Source organism: Panthera pardus, unplaced genomic scaffold, assembly GCF_024362965.1.
Source record: "Panthera pardus isolate Hobbes unplaced genomic scaffold, ASM2436296v1 HiC_scaffold_22, whole genome shotgun sequence".
Classification (NCBI taxonomy): domain Eukaryota; kingdom Metazoa; phylum Chordata; class Mammalia; order Carnivora; family Felidae; genus Panthera; species Panthera pardus.
Genome location: NW_026526788.1, coordinates 56,280,153 through 56,298,251, shown reverse-complemented (window position 1 = coordinate 56,298,251; position 18,099 = coordinate 56,280,153). Strand labels below are relative to the sequence as shown.

At 52.6% G+C, this 18,099-nt stretch overlaps 1 protein-coding gene across 6 annotated transcripts in view; it reads left to right on the top strand.

Moving 5' to 3' along the window:
* The window catches only part of CRTAC1 (cartilage acidic protein 1), a 157,442-nt gene that overhangs the window by 100,892 nt on the left and 38,451 nt on the right, over positions 1–18,099 (top strand). For all 6 annotated transcript variants that reach the window (XM_019459052.2, XM_019459047.2, XM_053909807.1 and 3 more), the window contains exons 5-8: positions 2,205–2,361; positions 10,942–11,076; positions 14,389–14,534; positions 17,181–17,317. In XM_019459052.2, coding sequence (XP_019314597.1) covers positions 2,205–2,361; positions 10,942–11,076; positions 14,389–14,534; positions 17,181–17,317 — 575 coding nt within the window. The remainder of the gene's footprint in view (positions 1–2,204; positions 2,362–10,941; positions 11,077–14,388; positions 14,535–17,180; positions 17,318–18,099) is intronic.

Below are 18,099 nucleotides of genomic sequence, written 5' to 3'. Positions count from 1 at the left end.
TCAGCAGGCCTGGCGGAGGGGAGGGGTCACCGAGAGTCTTTATTTCCAACCTGCTCCCAGATGACACCGATGCTGCCAGGCCAGGGACCACGGAGGAGCGAGATTCGTGAAGCACAGAGTCCCAGGTGGCAGGATGGGGGCTCAGAGAACCAAAAAAGAAGGGGCATAAATATCTTTAGAGAACATCTTTTCCACCTTCTCCAGCTTCGGCCCCTGACACACCCTACCTTGCCTTTCATATTCCAGCAACACTGAACCAACTACTTGTGGTTCGCCTACATACATCATTCTCTATCACCTCTGCCTGGAAGGCTCTTTCCTCTACACTTCACCTGGCTGAGACTCCTCTTAGAAAACCTTTTCTGAACTCTGCATGGTTCAGTGCCCTTCCTCTGGGGGCCCTCTTCTGTACACCAGGAAATGCTGTACATATTCTCTTTCTTCTCTAAAATATTTTTAATTCCAGTAGAGTTAACATATTTATTTTTTTAATTTTTTCATTTGAATTCCAGTGTAGTTAACATACATATTCTCTTGATCATATGCGTAATTGTGTTATCACTGACATGTCTGCATCCCCTCAGGAGACTGTGAGCTCCTTGGTTGTCCTCACCCACCAGTCAGACAGACCCAAGTAGCTCTTAATCAGCTTCCCCAAAGAAAACATGCCATCAGTGATTGGTTCGGTGGGATGGGGGGTGGCTTCTGGAGTCATTGGGTAAGAAATAGAATCAAGCCAGGAGGGCTGAAGGCCGAGAAGGGGGTGACAGAGCACAGTTGGCCTGGAACTCAGCTGTTTCTCCTGGGTTGTTTTGTGTTTATGGCTTGCCTTTAAAGTTTATATTTATTTCTTGGGGCACCTGGGTGGCTCAGTCGGTTGAGCATCCCATTTTGGCTCAGATCATGATCTCACGGTTCATGAGTTCAAGCCCCGCTTCAGGCTCTGTGCTGACAGCTTGGAGCCTGCTTCAGATTCTGTGTCTCCCTCTCTCTCTGCCCCTCCCCCTCTCGTGCACGCTCTCTCTCTCTCTCTCTCTCTCAAAAATAAATAAACATTAAAAAAAATTTTAAGTTTACTTATTTATTAATCAAGCCCTGCAGAGCCTGGTGCAGGGCTCAATCTCACGAACCGTGGGATATGACCTGAGCTGAAACCGAGAGTTGGATGCTTAACCGACTGAGCCACCCAGGTGCCCCATGTTTATGGCTTGCCTTTAAATGAGACTATAGGCAACCGAAGAATGAAGACTTTGTCTTAGGTACATTTATAGCAAGAGCGTGTTGCATGTAGTTGGAGTTCAAGATATATCTACTATCTGATTAATTGGAGGGAAATGATGAGAGGAAAGCTAGAAAACGGTTAGAATTTAGAAATCGTGCAGATCTCTTGGGGGAAAGGAGGCATCCATTGAAGAAATGACACCGTTATACTAACAGACGGAAAAGAGTCTTTCATCCACAGGGTTTCGGACTAGAGTGGAGAACGACTACAGCTGCAAGGAGCTGGTACCCAGGCTTCTCCTGGATGCAAAGGAAAAAAATATTTGAGACAGTGTTAGAAAGACAGAAGCAATATACTATTTCTTTCTGGTAATATGGGAAAACCAGGGGGATGGAAGAGGGAAGGAGGACCCCTGCATATCTGAGCCGCCTATGCTACCAAAATAGAGGAACAAGGAGATACAGGGTGGGCAGTGGGGAGGGAGCAAACTCCGGAATTTGCTTGTCATCTTGGCTGGAGTGAGCTTGAATGGGGGAGAGAGAGAGACTGAGAATAATGGGAATTGGTAGATCAATCAATCAGCAAATATTTATTGAGCAGCTACCCTGGCTGGCAGCTGGAGAGAGCTCAGCTGGAGAGAGGCACATTAGAAAATTGTCTATAAAAAGGTGGTTGTGGGGGAGAGGGAGGGATGTGTTCTTCTGGAACAGGATAGAAGGAGAAGCAGGGCTGCTTTGTATTAGGACGCGGCAGGGGCGGGGGGCAGGCAGGTGTCGTGCACTCTGTAGCCTCTGGGAAAAGCACCTCTGGATTTGGGCCCGTATACAGCTTGCAAGGCCATGCACTCTGGACCAGGGAGGATCACCTGACCCGTGAAAGAGCTATGGTCCTACAAAAGGAGGGGGAGAACCGCTTTCTGGGAAAGAGACCAAGATGAGCCCAGACCGGTCTGCTCACCCACCCTCCTTCCCTTCCTCCTCAGGGCTCCGGACGCTACTCTATCTATATCGCCAATTACGCCTACGGTAACGTGGGCCCTGACGCCCTCATTGAAATGGACCCTGAGGCCAGTGACCTCTCCCAGGGCATTCTGGCGCTCAGAGATGTGGCTGCTGAGGCTGGGGTCAGCAAATACACAGGTAGGCGGGGTGACGTGCGGCGTGCTGTGAGTTGGAGGGGTGGGGGGGCCGGGGCTGGGGGCTGGGCACTGCAAGGCTGAGTCTAGTTTATCAGAGCCCACAGGAGAGGGTGTGCTTGCGTCCCTGGGGAGGGCAGGATGAAGGCTTGATTCCATTCCCCCACCCACACGAAGCTTCTCCAACACTGCCTTTCCAAGGGTTGGTGAGATACCTGTCAAGGGTGGGCTTTGGGGGTGTGGGGGACACAGGACGTAAGGTGAGCACAACATCATCCTCTCCCTGGAACCTCTTGCCCCGTTCTCTGCTGTAACCCAAATGATGGGTGAACAGGTTCTGTAGGAGAAAACTGACAAATCACAAAGGCCGAGATTTAAAGAATTCTTTATTGCCAAACAGCAGATGAAATTATTTACTTATACATAAGCGGCCAGGAATTGAGTGCTAAATCCCTAAGCTTCAGCTGGGTCCTGTCTCGGATAACTGAGCTCAAAGAATTGTTTTCTTGTTCCAAAACCTCTCCAGGCCCTTTTTTTTGAAGCCATGCTCCCCCCAAATCTCTCTGGATGGGGGACCTATTGTCAGTCTCTGACAGGGAGATCTTTCTAGGGAAGGCTGTTTTTCTAATTCTAGCACGGCTGCTGACTAAACTCTGATAATCTGCCAATAGACTGCTGATGGCAGAGCAATCCAGTTCCTGTTTTGGGTGCCAAAAATCAGGAAGCCGGAGCTGTGCACAACAACTTCGCACGTGAACTTGGGCCTCACTCACCCCGAACCTGTAATTTGGACATAGAAATCCTTCACTGGTTGACCTTCCCGATGTATCCATCCCAACTTGCACTGCAGACTTCCAAAGTATAGGCCTGCCTGAATCCAAATCCTGGGGCTGGAAGAATACTTGAAGGGTCATTTGGGCCATCCCCCTGCCTCTGGACAGCCGGGTGGTAGCATACTCTCAAAGCCCTACTTGGAAAGGGTTGTCACAGCCCCTCCTGAGTTTATGATGCCTTTCTCTAGCCAACTTTCCACCTCGGTGAAACAGGGAGATTGATGTTGACCTGTCTGACAAAGTTTGTGGGAACAAATGGCTAGACAGTAAAATAGTGTGCACAGCTCAAGCCCCATCAAAGTGCTCGAGAGCCCCACACGTGAACGTGCAGTCTTTCTGGCCGAGTGTCAGTAATAAACCATGCTTTCCTGGGAAAAGGAATAAACATGCAGGAGCTTCAGCCTAGATTTGTACAGTCAATTTTTCTGAATAGTTCCCAGCTCTGTGCACTGGGCTGGCTTGGCAATTAAGTGCCTTGATCTGCAGGAGAAGGAGAGTGGGCTGGGGAGATGAAGCACTTGAAAATGATGAGATGGAAGGGAGGCAAGTTCTGGGAGAGAGGGTTATACACAGAATAAAAGAATTCGGGAGGTTGCGGCTGGGTTTGAGCACGAAGGGGACATTGTTCACGCTGGCTGGGCTGGCACAGGGGCCGGCAGGAACCAAGGAGGGGGCAGGAGGGGACCGAGAGGAGACAGCTGAGGAGTATGCATGGGGATGGGAGCAGTAGCCAACTGCGCCGGGCTGTGCTGGAAGGGCCAGGCAGCTCAAGGAAGGGACAGCAGCTTCTGTGGAGAAGGCAGGCAGGCCGGGGCAGCTGGCGTGCCCAGAGGACACGTTAGAGCAGCATTGCAGACTTCCAAAAGCCATTTGGCTGACAAGAACCTATTTGGCCCACCAAGTTACTATTGTGTCTGCCCGCCTTCCCCAGCCCACCCTTTCCTTGCCCGCCAAGCCCCTCAGTTCTACCCTGCAGCCCCCTTTGTCACTCCGATAATGACGCACGGACATCTGGCTGGAAAGCTAGCCCAGAGCACCGCCCTGAGCCCCAGGGACAGACCCCAAATGTGAGGGCCACCACTGGAGGCCGGCCTGATTGCTGAGGCTCTGGCACATGGCCAGTGCTCAGCTCCAGGCTGGTGCCCTGGGGCCTGGGAAGGGGGAGGGAGGCAGGCAGTGTGATGAGCAGGCCAGGAGGGAAGTAAGCCATGGCCAGATGTGCAGTCGGGGAGCCACACGTCCCCAGAGCCAAGCCACACAATACCCATCTGCCGGACAGACCTTGGAGAAACTCTTGTTTTACAAAAGAACAAATCGAGGTCCAAAGAGGAGAAGGGACTTGCCCAAGGTCACACAGAAGGTTTGTAGAGAAACTAGCATTTAGAGCCCCGACCCCACAGCTTAAACTGCCACAACCAGCTGACCTTTCTGGTGACCTCCAGCTTGAGCATCCGGCTCCAGCCTGCAAAACGGGAGGGGCTGGTGAAGGAGGAAGGCCTGGCATCCCCCAGGACACAACCCCAGGGAATGGCCCTCATGGGTTTGATTATGACCCCCAGGTTTTGTGGCTGAAGCAGCTGCTTGGCCAAGGCTATGCGGGCAGCAGGGGGAGGCCGGCCAATGGCGCTGCCCGCACCACGCTGTCCAGCTCTCTCGGGTGGGGGGATGGGAAGCCTACTCTCCAGACCTGAGCAATTCCACTGGTGGCTGCCACTCTGCTAGGTCACAGTGCCATCTAGCGGCCACCGTGCCCACTCTCGGGGGACTCGCGGGCTGCGGGCCGACATTGGGGTTGGTGCCGAGTTGAATGGAGGGAAGCCCACTCGCCCATAGTCCCTAGTTCAAGGAGAATGCCAAGCCCCAACTTTCCCAGATGCCGGCGGCCCCTTGGAGCCTGGAAGGTACAGGGAATCCTGAGAATTAGTTGTCCATGTGGCAGAGGGCCTGGCATGGAACCCGAGGAGGGGGAAGGTGAGGACCAAGAGGTCTACACTGGCCTCTGCAGCCCTGAGTGACCTTGGGCACATCCCCAGCCTCTCTGAGCACCTTGAACTAGCAGCGTGAACCACTGTCTCACAGCGCTGCTAAGAGGACAGGCTCTGGCGTCACAGTGCTAGGTACCAGTCCTATCCAGGCAGCGATCGACAGCTTACTAATGTCTGTGGACCTCAGCTTTCTCACCTACGGTGGGGGTGTGAGAATGAAGGTTGGCAAACATAGGACATGGCCAGCACAGGGCCTGGCCCACAGGTAGGCCCCTCGGAGCGTAGACCCTATCCTCTGAGGTGCCCACAGGGATGCCAGGGCCCTCTGCTGGGCACCTCCTGGATGCAGGGAGCGTCCTGCAAGGCACAGGGGGCAGCACAGAGCAAGCCCGCCCAGCCCCTGCCCTGGAAGCATTGTCCATTTGTCCCCCGACCCCCAGTCTGCCCTTCAGCGCCGGGTACAGCCATGGGCCTCTTCATGCCCATCTCTATTGGAATCCACTTGTCTTCCCTCTTAACTCTGCCCACCCCCCCCCCCCCCCGCCAGTCTCTATTCCCTCCCCAGGAGCTCTGCATTTCGGCCTCACCCTCTGAGGGAGCATCTGCCTGGGCTGCAAGGCGGTGATTAAAGAATCCTTACAAGAAATTTGGAAAGAAAATGAAGGTGGATTTATGATGTGGGGTGGGGATTTTTGCTGTTGGCTGGGAGTGATGTAGAACAAAGAGGAGGGCAGATCTGATTTATAGGAAGTCATTATTGGAGAAGGAGATGCCTAAAGCCCAGCTGAGGCCTTCTGGCGGCTCCCCAGCAGCCGACTCCAGAGAGGTGACCGTGGGCAGCAGAGTGGGGGCCACGGAGCACCCCAGTTTGCCAGGGGTGCACTGCCTTGCAGTGGGAGCACAGCCAGATCTGACGGGCAGCACTGGAGTGACGGGCTCCTCCAGCAGGGCCCAGGACCCTCCAGGAGGGCAGCCCCAGACCTGCCCCAGAGCACATGGGGTGTCACTGTACTGGGTGAGTGACAAGAGGGGGCATCATTTTCTTTCAGAACAAACACAAATATGTCATATGATACAAATACAATCTTTTCTTCTGCTAAAATAAGGTTTTAAAGGTCAAGCCTGTGGCTGACCACTCTGGGCCTTACCGGGAGCAGGGATCCCTCTTCTGCCTGGAGGGGACTTCTGTAGAAACATCTTAGAGCACGCTGTGGGGGAGTACAGGCTCCAGGGTCATGCAGGTGTGGATATGAACTGTGATCCACTGCCCGCTGGCTGCGATTACACCTCCTGGAGCCCAGGTTTCCTCACCCGGCAAGTGGTCAGGTGAGACGAAGCTACAGAATGTCTCGTACACATGACGGGAGAGCAGGGAGGCAGAGGGGCTGCTATTAGATACAAGTCCATATCTAATACCCTGCCCTCCACACACTCAGAGCCCCACCCAGCATCTGTACGTCTCACAGAGGGTTTATGGGTAGCACCAACACAGTATTATTCTGTGTTTGAATTTTCAGGAAATTTAGGATGAAAGACCCTGTTACCATCCTGCACTGTCCTCACACCCCCTTCTCAAACACACACACATACACACACACACATCATTCCTCACCCTTATGTTTTCCAGCATCTTTGCTACTCTTATATAATTGCTTGGATGTTCTCGGAAGCCTGCAGGCCTTGGCATCCACAAGAATCGTAAGAATTTTATTTCTGTTGAGGTCTCAGTAGATTAATCCCATGGGTCCAAATTCCTTGACCAAGGGGCCTCACAAAGCCGCAGTGGTGTGGACTCCAGATGGGCCCAGGAATCCACTCCCAGCCATGCTCGTCCTGAGTTTCAGTCTAGAGGATGCACTGGGAGAATGGGAAGGAGCCTTGGATATCTCATTCCCCCACCCAGTTTACAGGGAGGGAGACCAGGGCCTGAAGAGCACACAGCTCAAGTTCCTGTAGCCAAAGCAGGTGCAAAGGCCGGGCAAGGACCTAGAGGCTTTTCCTTAGCAAGGCAATGCCCATCTCCTCATGCCTGGGTCCTCTGGCCCACAGTTTGGGGTGGTTCAGCAGCACCCACGCTTTTGTTCTCCACAGCCTCTCTTTTCCGTCCTTACCCCACCACCCCTGGCTCCCAGATACAATACAGCCTTTCAGCGGGCCACCCCAGTATGGCTTCGATGCAGTCTGAGAAACGGATTGCCTGTACCCAAATTGGACTTGAGTCTGCCTTGCCAAAGCTCAGGGGTTCAGAACTTTAGGGGTGCAGTTCTTGAGGATAAATGAGGCTGCCCCGTGGGGAGCAGGACCAATAGGCAGATAATCAGAGGGGGCACGCAAGGATGTGGCAAGAGGAAGAAGGGCAGTGGGGAGGCATTTCCCCTGTAATTCCACCTCCCCCACCCAGCTTGATGGGCAGAGTGAGAGGCCACAGGAAGGGTTGGGCAGGGAGCAGTGTCTACACCCAACAACGGAACAAGGAAGCCTTAGACGCTTGAAAGTCCTGGGGAAATAAGGAGATTTTATTAACCTAGCAGGTGGGAAATTGTCCCAGCTAATGACTCTGTGGCACCTGACATTTTCCAAGGTACCTTCCGAAAACCAGCTCACTTAATATTTATGACAGCCCTGAGACGGAACTGTTGTTATTGTCAGTCTCACGTTATAGGTGAGAAAATAGACGCCCAGAAAGGCTGGGGGAGGCGCCCAAGGTCACACTCAAACCTCCTGATCCCTAATCTTCTTTCCCACCACCAGGGCTGCCTCTCCAGCCCCAAGTGGGGAAACTGCTTGTCCCCAAGAGGATGTGCCTGCCTCAAATATAAAAGCATACATTGATGTAAAGTAGAATTTAACTCACAATTGGGACATCATCCTCCAAGGCTAAAATAAAGATGTTCCTGAGTGCCCCTCATGCAGCCACAAAAGGTGTGTGCTAAACCTTAGGAGGGGAAGAGCTGGGGGGAGGGAGAACGGGTAGAAGATATTGAATCAGGAACCTCTGTCACTGGCCACACAGGGAGTGGAAGTATCCGGCTACCCTTAGGATGGATGGATTTTGTTGGTTTGAAGAGGAATTACGTGGTCCACCTGGGAGGAGGGTTTCCCCTGCACAGCAAGAGGTGCCAGTACTTGATCGCCCCCATCTCAGACCCCAGTTGGACTCTCCATCCTGAGGCCATGGGGGCCTGTTCCCAAGAGGCTGTCTCCCCGACTGTCGACTCACCTGCTCCCCAACTGTGCGGTGAACTTGCCAAGAAGGAGTTGTGGGTAACATCTCTGTTATGGTCCAGTTGCCATGGCAATAAATTGTCACTAATTAGTAGTGTGGTTACCATGGCAATTTTCTAATAATTACAGGTTACAAATGGTACAAGCTTTCAACCCAACCCAATTAGTTAATTAGAAAGATTTAGAAATTTGTCCAAGAGGGAAATAACCTGCTTTGTAGAAAATGAAGAGAATGTGTCACAGCTTGAGAGCCAGAGGCAGAGAGGAAATTGGAGAACACCAGAGTGGGGAGGAAGGATGGAGTTGCATGGTGGCAAGTCCCAGAGCCCCACCTGGAATTTCCGGGGGCCCAGGCAAGGCCGAGGGTTTCTCACTGAAGCCTGTTCCTGGGCTGGAATCTGGCAGGACCAGGGCAGGGACGGCTGCCAGCAGCCACTTCGCGGCTCCTCTGAATGGGCAGAAGTGGTGCTCAGGTTGCAGGCCAGCACCGCTCTCTGCTGGCTTTAGGAAAGGCGTCTGAAAGCCTCCCCACCCCACACTGTGGCTGTCCTAATGAAGAACGCATTTCACATCTTGGATGATGCTCCCCGAGAGCACTGTGGATTCAGTGACTCCATTTTCATGAGGCTTGGGCTCTCCTTGAGAGCTAATTAGATTACCTGGGAGGAATATGGGAGGCCCAGGGCCCAGAATGTGTTAATTTGGAGCTTAACCATGAGAGCAAGAAGAATGGCACTGCGATTTGCCCCATCTTCTCCTCCTGGCCCCCAACACTTGTACTGGTGGGCAGACTGTATTGCACGGGTGAGAAAGGCCCCATGATTTCCTCCAGGAGCATCTCTCAGAGGACAGAAGGAGTCTGGGGACCGAGAGAACCTCCATCCCAAATTAGCAGTCACTTTATGGAAACCTCTTCCCCATCCAGGCAGGCAGGCAGGCAGGCAGGGCTTAGGCATCGCTCAGGTCGGCCTGAGCTCTCATTTATTTAACAAATAACAATAATAAGTCCTTCTGAGTGCTCTGAAAACTATTCTTATTGTACTGAATAGCCCATTAGAGCAGTGCATTTCAAATTTTACTGTGCACATGACCACCCAGGGATCCTTCCAGAAGGCGAGTTCTGGCTGGGGAAGGACCTGAGACTCTGCATTTCTAACAAGGTGGCTCCCTTGCAGCAGATTCATGGACCTGACTCTGAGTAGCAAGGGAGTAGGATTCACAAAGAGACTCTGTGAGGATCTCACCTCACGTATCCTCTTAAAAATCCTAAAATAGAAAAAGCAGGTCACACAACCCCCATTGCACAGATGAGAAAACTGAGGCTTAAAGGGTAATATAAATTGCCCAAGCTCACACTCCTTGTGAAAGGCCTTGCTGGGATTAGAATCCATGTCCCAGTCCTGGTCAGGCTGTTTTTCTGCCCAATATTTGGGGGTTTGGCTTCCAACTCTTGATTCGAAGCCCAGTAGTTGGGGCTGTTTGTTCAAGATGTCTTAAGATTGGACTTGTTGACACAGATAGCTCAAATTTGATCTTGGAGACATCAAACCCTAATGTAAAGCTGGCTTGATTTCTTTCTTTAAAAAAAAAAAAAGTATGTAGTTATTGGATTTTTTTTCCTTTCAAACTACAGAAGCAATTCTGTTGCAACAAGCCAGATAACACAAAGACATTCCCAAAAAAGGCCAACTACCGTCCCTCCTTCCCTCCCCAAATCCCACCCCATCTAGCAGTCTGGGTTAACAACTCAGGGTGTGGCCTTTCCCACTTCTCCCCCAACTCAAGAACGAGCTTGTGTAAACATGTTCAGAAATATCATGTATTTTCTTTTTTTTTTTTTAAATTAAACTAAGATTACACAATACCATTACTTGGTGAATTCCTTTTTCATTTAACAGTATGTCACGGGCACTCCTCCAAGTCAATACATATGGATCTACACAGTCTTTTTAGTGGCTGCAGAATGGTCTGTCGTATGGATGCACCATAATCCATTCAACCCGTCGCTGTTGATGGACATTCAGCCTGTTCCCAGTTGTTTGCTCCATCACACAAAGTTAAGAAAACATCCTGTAGCTTTAGCTAGAACCTCTTCCTAGATGTTCTTAGAAGAGGAGCACACCCTGTGTCTTGACTGGCTTATGTATGACTGGGGGTGGGGGTGGGGGTTGTCCAGAAAATCTGTGACTTGACCAAAATGTGGTGGGTAGACCTGGGCTAAGGGAGTATTGGAATTCGGCCTCTGAAAGGAAGGGAAGGATATGGTGGCTTCTACGTTCCATAGGTCGCAGAATCGTTGCTTTGCGCGGAGTGACTCTGTCTTGCCCCTCACTTGCCTCATCATCAGTGTGGTCATGCTCCACACAAGTTTACAGGACTGCGAGCCCAGATCTGGGCTCAGAGAAGCATCCAGAAGGTTGGAATTTCCCCCCACCCCCAAAGCTCTTCTGAGGCATCTCGCCATAGCAGCTTCTCGAAGGCCTCCTCGCGGGCCTGAGGCCTTGCCTCTGCCACTCACTGTGGATCGATGTCCTCTCCTAGGGGGCCGGGGTGTCAGCGTGGGGCCCATCCTCAGCAGCAGCGCCTCAGACATCTTCTGTGACAACGAAAATGGGCCCAACTTCCTCTTCCACAACCAGGGCGACGGCACCTTCGTGGATGCTGCTGCCAGTGCTGGTGAGTGCGACCGCTGCCCTGCGTCCCTCGACGCCCCAGGCCCGCCTCCGGGCTGCCCTGCCCCCTCCAGCGTGGCCCACAGGCCTCAGGGAGAGTGGGACAAGTAGTCATCTGCACCATACAGGGAAACCTTGCTTGTTATCTTCAGTTCCACATCCCCCAGGCTCAGGCCACGGGGAATGTTCGCCGCTGGGGAAAGGGGGAGCCTGTAACTCATGAGCAGTATCCATTTTCCAGCGACTAGAATTGGCCCGTGTTCCTCTGAGTCCTGCTTGAGTTCTCAGCCTTAATTTCTCCTCCAAGCTGCCTCTTTCCTGGTCCCCTCCCCACATTCACCTTAACCATTGAATTCAATCAAGTAGCCATTTATTGAGCCTCTGCTAAGTGCCAGGCTGGGGGTAAGAGTTGGGGGTGCTGATCTGAACACCACATCCTCCCACCACACACACATACACTCACAGGCATAGGCATTCTAGAGAGGGGAAAAGATGGATAAACAAATAGCTCTAATAAGAGGGAGGCTAAAATCCACATAAAATAGTACTTCGGGTTCCCAGCTCTCCTCCCCTTCCTCCCTCTTTGTTCATCCCTCATCTGCCTCAGGGCCTTTGCACCTGCCATCCTCTCTGTCTGAAGTGCCTTCTCCCTTTCTCTGTCTGCAGAACTTCTATTTATCCTTCAACACTCAGCTCAGATGTTATCTATGAAGCCTTTCCTGCCTCTGTCTGTACTACCTGGCAAGATTCACACTCCCTCCTCTGCATTCACACCGTCCTGCATACACTTCTTGGTCAGGCTTCTGTTTTGCTAAAATAATCTATGTCTACGAGGACTAGGCACTGTGCTGTTCATTCTTGACACCGCACTTGGCACACAGTGGTCACCCAGTAAATTTTGCTGAATGGCAGAATGGACACTTCATAAAAGTTTGTGGATATAATCAGCCTGCCCTTCAACCACTTCCCCCCACCCGCTTCCTCCGCACGTTGCCAATGAAAGGATTGATTTCACCTCTTTCTGGGCAGCATGGGGATGAGCTGTAGCCTCCAGAAGAAGGGGTGAGCGGGAATCTAGACACATAGATCAAAGGTCCTACAAGCTCCAGCTAGTGCTGACAGCTAGCATCAAATCCCTGAGCGAGCACCAATCCGTTCTCTGTGACTTACAAGTACCTAATCCCCCAGCTCTCTGCTCGGGAGTTCCCATGTTGAACACCACCCCTCCGCTTGTAGCCAGTCAACTCCCCTCCTGCCTTTCCCTCTTCTCCTTCCCGGCAAAGCCAGAGCTGGAGGCAGCGGCCCTGGCCTGTCCTCCCACCCGGCAAGCACACACACCCCGGTGCTGTATACTCTGGCAGCAAATTTTCTCATTGCTGAAAAATCATAAAATGAAGGGAGGTGGTAGTGGAGAAAGCCTAGAGGATTTGATAAGGTGTTAAAGAGATGGGAGCAGAGGTGAGCGAACAAGTTGGAGCGGGAGAAGGTATCTGGCGGGAGGAGAGAGGAAAGGTGCTAGGCCCGTAATTGAAAGTCAGAATGATTGCAGGGGTTTAACAAGACATGTCAAGAGGGCATTCATCACCCAAACAGATGCTGCTGTGAAATGCAGCCTGGCACCGATTATTCCCGTGAAAGGGAACCAGCTCCTTGTCAAGGTGCCTCGTAGATAGGAGAGAAATGGGCCAACACAGAAGGCCACCGACATTAGGACTGGGGAGTTTTGTAGAGAATTAATGGGGTATTAATCCTAGAGGTGGGAGGCTGCCCCTGCTCCTTTGCAAAGCCTCCTCCTCAAGCCTGGGCCTCACTGCCTCTTCTCCACGCCCCACCCCCCCTCCTCCCACCCATCGTCCAGATCCTTCCCTCCCCCAAGGGGATGCTCAGCCTCCAAGGTTCTCAAGGGGCCCCAGCCCTACCTTCTCCTGGCTCCCATCCCCAGGAGCTCTGTGGTTGCAGCTGGCGAGAGCTCCCTGTGCCCTGGATCCCGTGATCCCCCCTCCATTACATTGTCCTGTCACCCACCATCTGTGAGGGCCTGATGGCCACCGGCACTTTGTCCTCTGAAAGAGTTGGCATGGGCGTCAGCATTTAGAACCAGCATCTACAGCCTCTCAGCTCCACGCGTGGCCTGAGGGCACGTATCTGCTTTGCGCAGCCAGGAGGTCAGGCCATCCCTCTGGGCAAAGCCACCCCATGTCCTCCCCCGGGATCAGCTCAGTGGGCACTGGCTGATGCGGGGACAGCATAAGCAGGTCACGCTGAACACACAAGCTTCTCTTCCCAGAGCTCATGAGGCACACTGTGGGTTTCTCTGTTATGGTGTGGTATTTCCTCTGCTGTCACCAATGTCCCCAGTTGCCTTCTGTCAAATTATTTATGTCTCTTCGTTCATTCAGTAAGTATTTACTGAAAACTACCGGATCACCACAGGCCCTGAGATGGATGCCATGTGAACACAGGTGAATAAGAAGACAGTCCCTGACCTCATGGAGTGTAAGGTCTAGTGGGGAAACCTGACACTAAGCAAATAAACCGCAAAGGGACATAATTGCACCTGTGATGTGCACGGTTGAGGGGAAAAATGAGAGGCTGTCAGGGAAGATAACCAAGTAGTTGGGAGGAGCTGTTTTCATGGGAGTGGTCAGGGGAGGCTTCCTGAGGAGGTGACATTGTAGCTGAGAGCAGAAGAAAAACAAGGAGCCAGGTAACCAAGAGCCAGGGGGAGACATTCCTGGAGCAGAGACAAGCTTGAGCAAAGGCTGTAAGCCGGAAAGAGCAGGGCTCATTTGAGGAACGACAGGAACCCAGGAAGGCAGAACTTATGAGTAAGGGGGACAGGGGTATCAGATAAAGGCCAGATAAGGTAGGCAGGGGCCTTGTGCTCCCCAGGCAGGAATCTGAACTTGGCCCAGCAGTACTGGGGAGCCACTGAGAGATTTGAACAAAAGAGTGATGACCAACTTACTATATACCCCAGTGGCAGTGCCGGGCGCCTGGTTCTGGAGAACTTTAGTCCTCCGGAATTTCCATGTCTCCTTCCCGTCCCCATGCTACCCCAAAACTGAGTGAAAATTGTGTGCTTGCTGGGCAGGTGCAGCTGAAGACAAGTCTGGTTCTCTTTGCAACCACATGGCTGGCCCGCCACCTGCCCCTGTGGAGAAATTCTGGGCTGGCCAGCGTGGCTCCCCATCTGCTCAAAGGGCAGGATCAGCGCAAGGGTCGCCCTCCCTGTCTCTTTCCAAGAAGCTCCAGCAAGGTGTTTGTGGAGCCTGCAGGGGGCGCTGCCTTGAGGGTTCCTGTCTTTCCTCCCCAGGTGTGGACGACCCGCACCAGCACGGGCGAGGTGTTGCCCTGGCCGACTTCAACCGTGATGGAAAAGTGGACATCGTTTACGGTAACTGGAATGGCCCCCACCGGCTCTACCTGCAGATGAGCGCCCACGGGAAGGTCCGGTTTCGGGTAAGAGGGGACCTCTCCCTTCCTCCCTGCCGTCCACCGGCCAGCACTGTGAGTGGCCCTGGCATATCCTGGGGATACAGCCCTGCCTCCGCCTCCCCCCAGGCTGAGAAGAGGCTTGTGGCTCTGCAGAACCTCGAGGCAGGAGAGCCACAATGAACGTAGCATCTGGGGGAAGATGATGGACTCCTGTCTGGTCTTCTAGTGCCTGGAGCAGAGGGGGCCACAGGCAGAGGAGGGGCAGCAGCTTCCCAAGGTGGGCAAGAACAGGTCAATGAAGGCTCTGGAAGGTGGACTTCATTCCTGGATCAGCAGCGTTTTTCCAGGTGGCTCCTGGAAAACCTGATCTTTTCAAGTTTAAGTTCAGGTTAAGCATGCAGTGGGGAATAGAGGGACAGGGGAGGCTGAGGCTACAGACCTCCCAACAGCTGCCCCCCCCCCCACCAAGGACAGTTGGCAGAGGGTGGGCAAGATGACCTCAAATCCCTCTCTGTGCCCCCTCCCTGAGCTGTCAATAGATTGTGGTGCCAAGAATTCTCCAAAGGGGCTGTTTGGTGACAGTGCCACCCACCTGATGAGCTTGAGTTTGGAGCTTTCTCAGGGAGCTTCCATAGGATGGTTGAAATGGGTCTGAGGGAGTCCAGATTGTTCTGGAGGTATCTAGGTCTTGCCAAAATCCTCTGCAAGAGTGAGACAGTTCTAGCATTTGCCTGATGCTTGATTGTCCCAGGGGAGTGTCCAGGAACCTTATGTCTAGCTGGCCACCACAAGCTCCCTCCCCCATAGGCAGCCACCTTGCAATGCTCAGACCCAGCTGCTCTCTCCCTTGAGACCCAGGCTCTCTGGGAAGGAAGGAGGCATACCCTGAACTTGGGCAGTTGATCCTGGATGATTTTCATCAGTATTCAGTTTTTTCTTCTAACCCAGCTTCTCTGCCAGGGGTGGTTTTCTCCCCAGGCCATTTGACAGTGTCTGGGGACATTTCTGTTTGTCACAAATGAGACGGGTGCTACTGGGATCTAATGGGTAGAGGACAGGGAGGCTGCTAAATGTCCTATAATGCACAGGACAGCCCCCCCAGCACAGAATGATCCAGGCCCAAACATCAGTGTGCTGGGTTTGAGGAACGCTGCTAAGCCTTCTGGTGGCCCTGCTCCAGAGCTCATGGGAGCAATAATAATGATAATAGATACCCCATTTATCAGGTGCCTTCCATGTGCCAGGAACTGTGCTAAGCGCTTTACATACATTATCTCAGAAGCCCAGGCGTCCAATGGGGCGACCCCAAGGGGGCTATGTAGGTTTCCATTTTTATAGGATCAATAGACTAATAAGGAATTAGAGATCCTGAGGTCTCTTTTTTCTCCAGCTCTTAAGGCCCTGTTCAGCCTATCCTGGCCAACTGGCCAGGCTCTTAATCAGCCTCATTACTGCGCTGATGGGGACAGCCTCCCTCCTGGCCTCCCCAGGACAGGCAGCTCGCCAGCTGTCCCAGGCTGGCTTGTTCCCGCAGCAGATGGAAGGGGGGGCCTGCATAAGAGGCCAAGGAGCAGGGCCAGGCCAAGGGGCAGAGGGGCACCCCCAGAAACACCGAATGTCCCTTCCCAGCCCTTTCCATGCGGTACCTGAGATTTCGACAGGCTGCTCGAATCTTTAAGGGACAAAACCATCTACAATAGATATTCTTCTCACAAACAAAAGAAACGCATCTTCTTCTATTTCAAAGGAAGTCCCGTACCCAGGACCCTTTTGCTAGGTCCACCAGGCCCTGTCAGCACTTCGAGGCCCAAGCTGGGCTCTCCTGGGCTTAGGGTCTCCCCATGAGCCCTGGACAGGTATATCTGATACTGCAAACCCCAAAGCAAATGTCTCAAAAATATTGAAAGACTTCCAAGAAAAAACATAAGATAACAGCAAAACCACAGCTAAAAGCCACCTCTGCCGCATTCCGTGAGACTGATAGCATGAGCGAGGCCAGTACAGATCACCAGGGATCTATTTCATGCCCACTGTGCCAAGCATTTTATATGCAGTCCTCACAGCCTGAGCTGCTATTCCTAGCCCCATGTTCCTAATGAAGAAAGTGAGACCTGAGAGGTTAATAACTTTCCTGAGATCACACAGCTACTCAGCAGAGAAGCCTGGATTCAAATGCACAGCACCTTCCAAGGTCCCCCCAACCCCCTAGCTTCTGACTCTCCTGCAGAGGAGGAAGGGCATAGCATCTGGAGTCAGAAGCCCTGGCTCCCACCCCATCATTAGCTATGACCATGGGTGATTTCCCTCCTGCCCCAGGACTCCATCATCTCACCTGTAAAATGGGAATACTAATGTCTGCCCTTCCTCAAGTGCCTGATGGGAGGGCTACGTGTGACCCTGCCTGGGGAACAGCCAAGTGCTTCACTGGTGTGAATCAGGACTGTTCCTCTTACCTCCTTGTCCTGCTATAAGCAGCCCGAGTTCTGTGTGGCCCTGAGTGCAGCCACCACAGGTCCCTTCTGGGGGAGGTGAGACAGGAGGTGTTAGGTCAGCTGTCTTTTCTCCTGGATTGCATCCACACGCATATGCAGTGTGGGGAGTCGGCCTGCTGCTCACCTGCCCTGTCCCACTCATCTGTCCACTGACCTCTGTGGCCTTCTCTCCTCCCAGGATATCGCCTCACCCAAGTTCTCCATGCCATCCCCTGTCCGCACAGTCATCGCCGCCGACTTTGACAATGACCAGGAGCTGGAGATCTTCTTCAACAACTTCGCCCACCGCAGCTCCTCAGCCAACCGCCTCTTCCGGTAGACACTTCAGCCTAGCCGGGGGCCTCGCGCTCTTGCCGGCTGGGAGTTGGGGAGGAAAGTGTAGGACTCAGTGGGTGGTTCCCAGGGCTGAGGCGGGGGAAGGTCCCCTGATGAAGAAACAGAGGAGGGAAGGAAGGATTGAGAGAGAAGCTGTGCGATGGAGGGCAGATCCTGGGCAGGAAGCTGGTGTCCTGCTGTTGTGGGGGAAATGGTCAGGGACATGGCCCAAAGCGTGTCCAGAAGCCAAGCTCTATGGGAGAGAAATCCACACACCCACAAAAAGGAGTTACAGAGTCAGATTTGTTTGGGCACACCTGTGGGTAAGCAAAGACAAGCAGGTTTACTGGCTGCAGGACTTCTCAGAGCCTTTAACATGACCAGGAGTGTTTTTATTTTCTGAAAGGTAGATGGAGCATTCCAAATAGATTTGACCACAGGACACTTCTTTCAAAGATTTTCCTCTTGGGACTAGTGCTCTGCAAAACGTGCCTTGGGAAATGCTAGATGAGACAATTCATGGTAGACAAGTTAAAGGGAGTGACAGAATGGAAGAAATCTGTTAAGGATCTGCATCTGGGGAGGAAAGGTTGGATGTTCAGAGGCAATACTTCTCTAAGAGGGGTCCGGGGACCACTGTCATCAGAATCACCTGAGTGCTTATTTAAAGTACAGAATCCCAGGGCCCACCCAGGTTTCCTGAATCAGAATCTCCAGAGGTAAGGCCCAGGAATCTCTATTTTTAACACTGGGCATCCATCAGGTGATTCCTATCACACTAA